General features: G+C 42.1%; 1 protein-coding gene across 1 annotated transcript in view; it reads right to left on the bottom strand.

Moving 5' to 3' along the window:
• Window positions 1-2,412: 2,412 nt before the first annotated feature.
• The window catches only part of hhip (hedgehog interacting protein), a 34,129-nt gene continuing 25,177 nt past the window's right edge, over window positions 2,413-11,364 (bottom strand). Inside the window, exons 12-13 of the mRNA XM_080029820.1 lie at window positions 5,255-5,403; window positions 2,413-4,833 (exon numbers count right to left, since the gene is read on the bottom strand). Coding sequence (XP_079885946.1) covers window positions 4,637-4,833; window positions 5,255-5,403 — 346 coding nt within the window. The 3' untranslated portion in view covers window positions 2,413-4,636. The remainder of the gene's footprint in view (window positions 4,834-5,254; window positions 5,404-11,364) is intronic.

Raw genomic sequence — 11,364 nt, 5'->3', positions numbered from 1 at the left:
ATACTGGCTAATGTTATCCAGTCGAAATCAGTGACTATCTCCTCACCAACCGTTACCTGTTCATATTGTGTGTGTGTGTGTGTGTGTGTGTGTGTGTGTGTGTGTGTGTGTGTGTGTGTGTGTGTGTGTGTGCCTGTTTACAGAGCCTAGGCACTGCTTTAACACCATATTTCTTTTAAGCACCCACACACAGTACTTATGCTACAGGTAGCAGATCGTGAGGAAGTGATTTTTACAACAAGCTTTCTCTAGAACTGCTGACTCCACCTTTAATATTCACGTAATAATTATTTTTAAGGAAGGGTGGTATCTACGGTTCCTCTCCTGCATCGATGATGCTACACCTGGATTGGACTGCCATGAAAAAAGGGACATTTTGTTAAGATGACGCAATGTCCTGAGATCTCAATAAACTTTTTAAGATGCCAAAACAAAGATACAAATTGTAAGTGTAGACAAGAAGTTACAGTAGAATACAAAGTCTTTAATCATTTCTATAGTGTACATGGGAGTGATTGGTCGCCTGTTACTCGGTAGTTTTAGCTGCAAGTATTTTGCCCCTCTATGTCCTTATGCCATATTACACTGCTTGTGTATCAGTTAGCTATTACTTTACTTTACTTGATTTCTATTGCAAAAGGCCCCGTCAGTAGCTAGAAACACAAGTAAATACAGAATAATAAATATTTCGCTTTTGTCTGTATGAGGAGATTAATACTGATGTCACGTGTCTCTTTTTTTAATCACAGGGCGATTGTTTTTCCTGTTTTCTCCCCCCGTTTTTTTCCCTGTCTCCTCCTGTTACCCTATAAGTATTGCTTGTGCCGACTCTTCCACTCATGTATACAATATTATAGCATGCACTTCCAGCCATCTCAGTCCTACAAATATTTGGTATACAGGCTCCTCATGTTTATTCAAAGTACTGGGTTACACTGTTTGGGAAAGATAGCCAGACAAGGGCCCTTTGGGGAGGAAAAAGAAAACTATTCCAAATGAAAAGTAATGATTCATGCCACAGATAGTGTATAAACTCAAATATACGCTGGACCTCGCAGCACTATTGGGCAGTTCCACTTTATGCAATTTTGATTGGATCGGAACAGTGCATAGACAACTTAGTATTGCGTTACTCTAAATATGGCATTGCTTGCACTCGTGTGTATGTGTGATGGAGACCAGAGTGAGGTGGGTGGTCTCGGCTCGCCATCATTATACAACACAAAGCCTCATTGGTATTTTGAGAAGGAAATTAATATTGCCATCAGCAGTGGTGGCTCTTGCGTGTGGGGCTCCATGCGTGAACGTGTTTGTGTACTTCCGAAAAATGCGAGTGGAGAATTTCCACTTCAAATGTGGAATTTTTTTAAAGTTGGGACTTTGAGCGATGCCATGACGATGCATGACGACATAGCAGCAGCCATCTCAGCTCCCTCCTCACTGTCAACTCTGCAAGCAAAAGCTTTTCCATTCAAGCGGGGAAAAGTCTGGGACTGTGGCCACATTGGCGCTAGTTTAACTTAAACATTTTCTCAACGTCCTTCTCTCTGCTCCATGGAGGACAAACCGTCAGTGGAAAGGTTGCAGCTGACTTACTAGAAGTGAGACAATTCCCAGTAGGGGGCCAAGATCAAGGGCAGAACTCTCATACCTTAAAATACCATCCCATAATGGGAGCTTATGTATGGGTTAAAACCTTTGGTAGCACTTTATTTCATAGCTGTCTCATTTCTGATTTTTTTTTTCTTGGAGAATATAGAGACAAACACAAAACTGTGGTTTTACCTAATCAAAGGTCTAGGAATAAGAAATACACTTTCGCTTTCTTGCCGAGAGACCAATACCATTCTCATATTTTTGATAATTCTGAAGCTACAGCTAGCATTCAGTTAGCTTAGCTTGGCTGAAAAGTGACAAGTCTTCCTATGTACAAGAATTAAAAAAACTAAAAACATATACTCAAATAACTGGTTGTATTACAATGCGATGATACTACGATTCGTAAAAGAAAATCCTAAAAGTTGTGGTTTTCCATGGTTTTATAGGCTTGACTATTTCTTACCTGGGTCGTGGGAGCACCAACTTCCTGGTAGGTGCTAAAAGTGCTCTAATTTTTTATTTTTTTTTAACTACATATCCAGGACGACTGGGTAGCTGGGCAAACGTGAATAACCAACACATCTTTACTCTGTTATGAATCGAGCTTTAATGTAATAATAGCAGTTGGTCACCTTAATTATATGTAGGAAACTTCTAAGGAAATTATAAGAATATCTAAAGCTTTACTATACGTTACTGAAAATACCAAAAATACAAGAGACCAATATTTCAGACATGCTATACATTTTAATAGACATATTGATATTTCTGTAGAGAAACAAGTTATCCCTAGTTTTATTTACAATACAGGAATACAAAAACAATTGTCACATACAGTACAATGGTAAAAACAACATAGAGAACTTAAATAATTATTTTATTTGTGTAACTACTTAAATAATGAAAATGGTTATTCTATTCACACCACGCCGTCTCAGCAGCTACAATGCAAGTTTCACATTAAGTGCTAAAAAAAAATTATAATTTTTCCATTTTACAGCATGAATTCCATTTTGACCAGGTAGAGTTGATTTATTTCAGCAAAACACAAGCGAGGCGGGAGTTGAGGGACACATACACATCTTTTTACGGACACTGGAACTTCAATTAACCGTGATAGTTGGAAACTTGTTTTTTCAAATAAAGGTTTGGTGAGAAAACGCAAAACTGCAACCGTTTGACTTTGAAACTGTTAAACACAATGGCTTCTCGGGTCTAGACTCAATTATTTATGGAATTTAAATGGCAAAGGATCAAATGTGAAGTTTTTAGTTTGAAGTTTAAGAGAATATGAACATGCGTGTGTGTGTGTGTGTATGTGCTGCGTCTGTATGATCTTCAGTCTGGCAGCTGAAAAGACACAACACATCAAGGTGGCTCCAGACAATCCCAGTCTGTGTGTTTTTTCTGACTCCATCATTAAAGTGTAACGTTCATTCTTATCTCCATTAGACGGATCCTAAGGTTAATCTTTGAATGGGCTCTCCACCGATAAGATCTGCCTTTGACTGTGAACTGCTTGACAGAGACACATTTCTGACGGTGGTAATGAGACCGCACGTCAGGCAGAAGAATTAGATGGACTCAGCCCAACTGCTCCGTATTAATCTATGCAGGCACAGACATGCATTACTTTTCACACACTTCATTGTGTCGTTCTGAACATTAAAAAAGGAAAAAGCTGCATATGTATAATAAGTACAAGCAACAGGAAATTGACATGAACTGACAAGCTTAGTGTAAAACTGCTTTCTATAAACACCATTCTCTCCCATATATTATTACGCTTAAAAAAATAAACCCTCCTCTATGATAACAATAGTAATGCTATAGTTTTTTTTATTTTATTTTTTATTTTTTTGCAATGCTAAGTAGTACTTAGGTAAGCTCTATTGGAAATATACATCAACGCGCTATCTCTCTTCCCTTTGTAGTTTTGAGTTCAGGTTCAGTTTCAGTGTGTGACGTAATGAAAAGGAGTTGGTTTGTTAAACGGTATTAGTGTTAGTGTGGCGTGTATGTGTGTGAAGGTGAAACTACTTTCTCATTGCGCTTTTAAATGACAAATTCATTTTGAATAATAAAGTGAATGAAAAAAAAATGAATACAGTGCATGGGAGCCAGAACACTCCGTTCAGATTGTATGAAACTGGCTTTAACAAAATGTTCTCACTTAGTCGTTCCTATTTCTGTGTAGGTAACAGTCCTCTGTGGTGGATCCATTCTGTACACTGATAGCAAGTGAGTGTTGCAGAAACAAAGTATACACACTGTATACTGGTATAGCTTTTTTATGACAATGTGCGCACAAACTAAATACAACAACATGGTTCTCTCTTGTATTACGGCCTGCAGGCTCTTGATTTTCAATGACTTCGGAGTGTTCCTTTAAAGTCTGTGTGTGTGTAGACTTTTGTTTTGACGGGTTTTGAATGGACCGTGAGCACATTTTTGGACCTTGAGCCACAACTTTGAATCCTTAAAAGAACCCCTGAACAATAAACTGTCTCAAATTCCATTTTTGTGTGTGGGGTCTTAAGTAAGGCAACAGATACAGCAGCCCCCCTGAAATGATCCAAAGTCTTGAGTTAAAAATAGTCTGTTCCTGCGGAGTTCCTGTTCCCGTGGATGCAGCCGTGTGCGAAATGTCTTTAGTGGAACTTCCGTGACTTGGCCAGGCTTGTCAATCATGTCGCTGCTGTCTGCAGGTCCCTCTCCGATAGGTTGAACACGGCTTGGATGCCAGGCCTGGTGCTCAAGAGCAAGTAGCTTATAGGCGAAACAGACAGGAAGAGTTTGGCGATGTTTGGGGGATGAAAAGCAGTCTGACGTGGGGAATCCTGTGTGTATTTAGTGTGTGTGTGTGTGTGTGTGTGTGTGTGTGTGTGTGTGTGTGTGTGTGTGTGTGTGTGTGTGTGTGTGAACATGCCTGTGTGTGTGTGTGAGGGAGATTAAGAGGCCATATTAAGGACACCTCGTTAAGAGTCTGCTGGTGGTGGTAGGTAGATTTGTGTCAAATGAAGGATGACAGTGGGGACTATACGATGTAGCTGGTCAGGTCTAGGAGGTACGAGGTCATGTCGATGATGTGGTCCAGGATGCCGTCTTTCTCCTGGTCGTTGGGCATCCCCCGCTCGCTCTTCTCACACTGGTCCCCGGAGTAGCCGCTCTTGCACAGGCACTTGTTGGGCTCGATACACACTCCTCCGTTACGGCAGGCCGGCTCACATTTGGCTACAGAGAAAAGAAGAAAATCAAAAGGGTCAAAAGAAAAGTAAGGAAAAGAGTACAAGAAACAGTGTCTTTCATAATTGAATAAACTAGACACCAAACAGATTTTAATCATTTATGAAGAAAACAGTGGCAGCCCTACACTAGCTGATGATATAGCTGAGCATATCAACAGACTGCAGTGCGTATAGCTCCACCCTCTTTGGACCACTTGAGACCCCAACAGAAGTGTACCAAAATATGTAAGGTTATTTCGGTACCCTTCTGAACTTGTTTACAGTGGAAATAATGCAAATACTCGCATGTTGTACCGCACCAAACTTAAAATGTAGCGCTCGGTGGAAACGAGGCTATGGATGTTTGTCCACATGATACTACTCTATAAACAGCACATGTAAATCTACTATGATAAAAAGTCCCTCACCAACTCTGCAGAAGGGTCCCTCCCAGCCGGGGCTGCAGCAGCACTTGCCAGTGGGAGTGCAGTGGCCGTTCTTACAGTTTCTGGAACAAGCTGTCATCAGCAGCTCTGGAGGCTCCACCTGACGCTGGCACTCCTTAGGGGCGTGAGGCCTGCAACAGTTGTTAGATGGAGGGAAAGTCAATATGTGGAACATCACATGGCAGGCTAACGAGTTACAGAAAAGTAGGGCTAGGCGCATTGATATAATATCATATATCAGTTTCATAAACACACTTTTTAAATATTGGCAGTCCCTTACCAAATGGTTGGGATACAATATCAGAATCATATTTTAACAAGGGACTCAAATCAGTCATTCCCAACTCCAGAAACTGGGACCTTATTATTACCTGTGTCTAACAGTGAGCCAATACAAAAATGTCAGTTTCAATCATGCCCTCTTTATATTAAATGAGGTTAAAGGCCTCCTGACACCTTTTTGGGGAGAGTCTTCACTAAGGCAACAAATACATCAATAATAATGAGTGACTGTGCTGGAAATCATTTGGGATGGAAACAGGATTGTACTGATTTATCACGGGCAAACTAAGTGCTGTCTCAAGGTGTTTAGTTATACTGTAACTCAATGTGTGGAGGATTTTATGTCATGAGACGAGATGTTTTGTTTAAGTTCTACCTTCCTTTCAGACTTTTGGCCCGTTACACTCGACTAATCAGCTCTGTATTTGTTCTGTGCTCGGGAGGAATTGGCAGTTCACACCCACCAACACACACACACACACACACACACACACACACACACACACACACACACACACACACACACATCAGTTCTTATTTGCCAGAGCACCACGGTTTCCTCAAAGTTTCGTGCAAAATGCACGTAAACGTTTACAATAATATCCTGCTGACGGATAAACAACAAGAAGCAGGGACCGGGCAAAAAGCAAACACCCTATTTTTATCGGCTGAGGTAATACTGAACTATGATTTGTTGCATACTGTACGAAACACTTTTTATTTAAACACTATGCATGAGATTACATGATAGTTGTAGACCATTTGTTTACTGTAAAGCTATTTTTGAATGGCACAAAAAGAAGGAATAACAATTATTTCATCAGTCTGTGATCTGAGATAATCATTTTGTTTACATGTAGTACAAGTAAAGAGGGATAGCCCTGTTGAAGTGATGTTCTTTAATACTTAAGTTTTTAACCTTGGTACCTAAATCAAATGTATACATACATCTCTAGTATGCTTGTTATCCTTATTTGTGAATCTTCTGTCTTAAATGGATAATTATGTACATAGGGGAAAATGCTGTGTCAACTGTGGGGTTTTGTATTGCTTTGACTTAAATTAAATTCTCCCTACTTGAAGAACAAAACGACAGATAGGGTTAACACAGGGCTCCCGCAGATATAAACATGATTTGGAAAATGCAGACACACACAAACACAAACATCTCCACACCATATGCGTGAAGTCTGAACACCAAAGAAACATATTGTGATCGTTCCATATTAAGACAAACATTCAGACACGCACATCGGGCAAATGGGCTGAAACTGAATTATTTCATATCACGCTCTACGAATCTGGAAATAATACAGCGAGTGCGTAATCAAGTTCAAATGTGAAGCGTCTGTTAGCGTACGTTGCCCGCTGGCCCACACACACACACACCGCGAAAACAATTTTCGGGACAATGGAGGACACACACTTCCATACACGAGAATCGTAACTGGACTAGGCCTACTGTGGACTGACGTTGGTATGAAAGCTGAAAAGAATAAGTAGCTGTGGGGTCAGTGTGTGTGAGTGTGTGTTATATGAAATGCTTAGTCCGTGGCAGACCAGGCCTCATCAATCATGCCTGGAGATCAAATGGTCAATTAGCAGTGGAAACCAAAACTAAATGGAGTTTAGGACCAACAACCAGGGGGATCATTTTGTACATTAATTATATTATTTTAGAATTGTATTTTACTTGACTGTGCGAGTGTTCACTTCCTGGTTTGGAACAAGTGTTGCATCAGCTCGGACAAACACACTGACTGATGGCAGTATGCGGTGACAATACTGTGACTGTGTGTGTGTGTGTACGTTAAAGTTGCTTTAAATTTGGGGGCTGGAGGGCGGTAAAGGGTGGGGGGGTTGATTCCCATGCTCCCATCAGCACCCAACTCCAGACTCCATCTTTTGTTGTTGCAGGCTGCATGTAGTTAAAAAAGGACGAAGGAGTGAAGCAAACAGAAAGAGAGGCAGAGGGAGAAAGAGTAAGAGTCCCTGGAGGATTGGGGGGGTCTGTAGCTAACACTGTTAATAGCAGGCAGGGGTCAGCAGCGCTACTAAACAGTCTGTACGACTGCCAGGGTGGCTGTGAAAACAGCACCTGCTGGTAGCGCCACTTGACAAAGGCAGCTGGGTCAACAGCCACTGTGGGAATTTATCAACTTTGGGAGGGGTGGCGTATGTGTGAGAGCCAGAGGGAGTGGGAGAAGGGCCACAGCGCTCCAACACGAGGCAGTAACATGGACGGAAGGATGGTGGTGATGATGATGACTGGTCAGATCTGCCCTTCCATCTTCCCCTTACATGATGGGAAGCTGAACATTGACATATCTTAACACTGACATCCATTCAGGTTGGCACCATCACTGCAATGTGGATGCTCTGCCTAATATTTATTCCTGGGTCCGTTTGATTACTATGTTTGTCAGTGTGTTTGTCAGTGTGTGTGTGTGTGTGTGTGTGTGTGTGTGTGTGTGTGTGTGTGTGCGCGTGTGTGTGAGTGTTTAGCTTGTTGGCTCGCAGGGCCCGTTTGATTGACACGAGGTATATGTGAGAAAAGGGCTGTGGAGTGGTGTACATTGTGCGCCCCAACAATGGCTTAATCAAACGGCCCAGTGTGGTCTCTTTTGCTGTTTTGTCATCCGACTCCATTGTTTGGGGCCGTCTTTTGTAGCTTCATTCCTTGTTTTAATTGTGCAAGAAATTTACTGTGTATTGTAGGAGCCAGGGCCATTCAGTGCGACTGGCAAGCAGCTTTGTCAAGGGGAGGACCACAGCAGAGATGTAGGAAGATTTAGGAGGGATAGGAAAAATAAAGAAAAGGCTTTTTTCTGCTGCAGCGTGCTGGGAGCTAGTGCACCACACGCTCACACAGGCTCACAGATGTGCATGTTCGCGTGTAACCCACCACCCACACAGTTTATATCTGTACACACAACACACAGAGAGGCACACATACAGACAAATATATCCACAAACGAGCAAACCCGCAGTCTCCCTCTCCTGTATATCCAGTGATTTGTGACTTCCACGGCTAATGCAGTTCATAAAGGAGGTCCCAGGACCCTATTCCAAGCTCACTGTGTCTTTTTAATGTCTTTGCTCACTGTAATTCAATCAGTCCAGCCCGCAGCAACAAAAAAAAACTGAGTGTGTGAAAAGTCTTCCATAATACAGCCTTCTCTTCTTCTCTTTGGAAAGGGGCAGTAACAAACAGAGAGGCAAATTGCCTTTTACATCAGAAATCAGCAGGAGTTTTGGCTCTATATGTTATAATCACGCTGCCGCCAACGACCAACTCTAAGAGCGAGGCTGATTCTGTCCAACTGCATGGATGGAACATGTGCCTTTCTCATTATGATATGATAAACATGTAACTTTGCTTTACGATTCCCATGGCGTATTGTATATACACTGGGGCTGATTTAAATCCCTGCTGTGTCGTAATATCTTTGTTAAAAAAAATCTACTTCTCAAAAAGAAAGAGGTCTTTTTGAGCATTATATTTTCCTGCAAGGAATATAATTCATTCACTGTATTATTAATTACGTTATCAAAAAGAAAATAAAGTACCAAACCTTGCGGTGAATACCTGCCTACAGTACATGTCATGTCATTTTCACTCAGTTTAAGGGCTACAGCTTGGGTCCATTTCTGTATGTAAAGCTAATATTGGAAGATTGTTGGAAGGTTAAGAAGAGAAGACCTTTTTTGGCCATTTTGATGTCCTATTTAAAGACATTCAAATCACTTTGTTATCGAAGGGTACTAAACAAATGAACTTGCCTTGTATAAAATATACCTGCACCATGCATGCTCATTCTTATCTTTTGGGGACGATATATAGTGAAGAGAATCAAACCTCAAAGGCAGAATTACTATTGATTCAGAGCATTCAACTGCTTCTCACAGTCACCAAATAAAGACTATATGATTGGAAATATTTCTAAGCCACAAACAAGCCCTGTCTTGCCCTTTGTCTCTCTCTGCCTCTCACTCACTCACTCACTCACTCACTCACTCACTCACTCACTCACCCACATGCGCATACACCCTCACACCACCACACACATTCTGCATGTTTCAAAATGCATGGTGGCCTATTTATTATTGGAGGGGCACTCCAACTGACAAACAAATACCTAGAGATGAAGTCATCTGGCCAGGACATGTTTACACAAACACTGCTGAGGGATTTTATGGCTGATGTTTCCCTGTAAGCCTTTACCGCTCTCCCCTAACAGTTCCTCTCTCTTTCCCCTTTGCTATGTTCACAAACACACACAGTTGATCAAAACACAGCGCTAAGATGCTATACCGGACCACAAAACCCCACCATACTCTAGCCCAAGCCTCTTTATGTGAAGGGGGCTTAAGGGTCCAGATGTCTTCCCAGTATGGAAAAGGGGAAGAAGTGGGAGGACCACCGGACTTGATAACGCGCTGAGGTCAGACACGTTAGCTACCCCATTTACTCCCCCCCCCCCCCCTCTCCGTCCTCCTTGTAACAAGATCATAATAACCAAAAGCCAGAGTGTATTAGGAGTCAGGGCTCCAAACACCACAGGGTCCGCGCAGACTAAACAAGTCCACTACGACGGTGGAAAGAATTGTTCTATTGGGAGAAATGCGTCCAGAGGCCACGCCAGAAAACATAAATATGGAGCGAGACACCAGGGCCTCAGAAACATGTGCGGTGTAATTAATTGCGCTAATGCCTGGGTGGCACTGTCGTCACCCAGGGATAATCAGCTGAGGATATGTTTCTATTGTGATACGGAGGAAAACATGCTAATTCTCTCTCTCTCCGAGTGCCTGCTTCTCTTTCTATCTGACTCTCCTAATCAAGACTGACCTAGCCTAAAGAAATGTGTGTTTTTTTCTCCTTGTGAATTCAAAGTTAGACACGGCCCAATGACTGGCCTGAGCAGATGGGCCTAAACCCCACAGGATCTCACTCTCCCTATACTTCCTGCAAAAGAACTGATAAGAAAGGGAAGTAAAGTTCAGCGTGAAACTTAATATGCGATTGGTTTGAATTACAAAGTCTGCTTATGTTTGCAGTGGTGGGGGCAATATATCAGAGACAAACTGCTCAAACATCCCTCCTGTATCATGTGGGATGAATTTGTGCCCTGTCTGCATATTTTCTCAGCTTGAGTGACAAATGTTTTTCACATGTCCTTGGCTTCGCACAAACAGTTTATAGATCCATCACTATCGGAATGATATCTAATACAGTGTTGCATATGGTAAGGATTATATAACAGCAACACACGCATGCACACACATGCACACGCGCACACACACACACACACACACACACTTGAATTGCTCTCACGTGCATGCTCCCCACACATTCCACTAGTTCAACATCGACTAATGAAGGACTAGACTGCCACGAACATAGATTGGATTGAACTACTCAAAATAAAAATGTGTTTGTGCGTGTGAGAGTGTGTGTGTGTGTGTGTGTGTGCGTGCACGCTGGAGCGTTGCAGAGCTCCATACGCATCGTGACGAATATAAAATGTGCACTACCTTATAAGCATAAATGTGCTTAAATAAAATATGTAGAGGTCTCTGTGCTTGACAACAGGTGCCTTTGTGTTTTCCTCACTCTCAGCAGAATAAACCGTGCTGTCAAACGCTCTGAGAGTAAGCAGCAGGCCTAACCCTAAGGTGAACGCGGCCAGCTACAGTCAGTGTTGCTGTTAGAAATACTTTAGCACTCGCATTTTGAAACGTTGTGCTTATTCTCCAGTTACCGCTCAGCATTTGTTTTGGCCAAAAGGCAGGTGGTCATGTGACGA

The sequence above is a fragment of the Ammodytes marinus genome (assembly GCF_949987685.1).
Source record: "Ammodytes marinus genome assembly, chromosome: 6".
Classification (NCBI taxonomy): domain Eukaryota; kingdom Metazoa; phylum Chordata; class Actinopteri; order Uranoscopiformes; family Ammodytidae; genus Ammodytes; species Ammodytes marinus.
The sequence above is the reverse complement of the archived record's forward strand: the minus strand, read 5'-3'. Positions and strand labels throughout refer to the sequence as shown.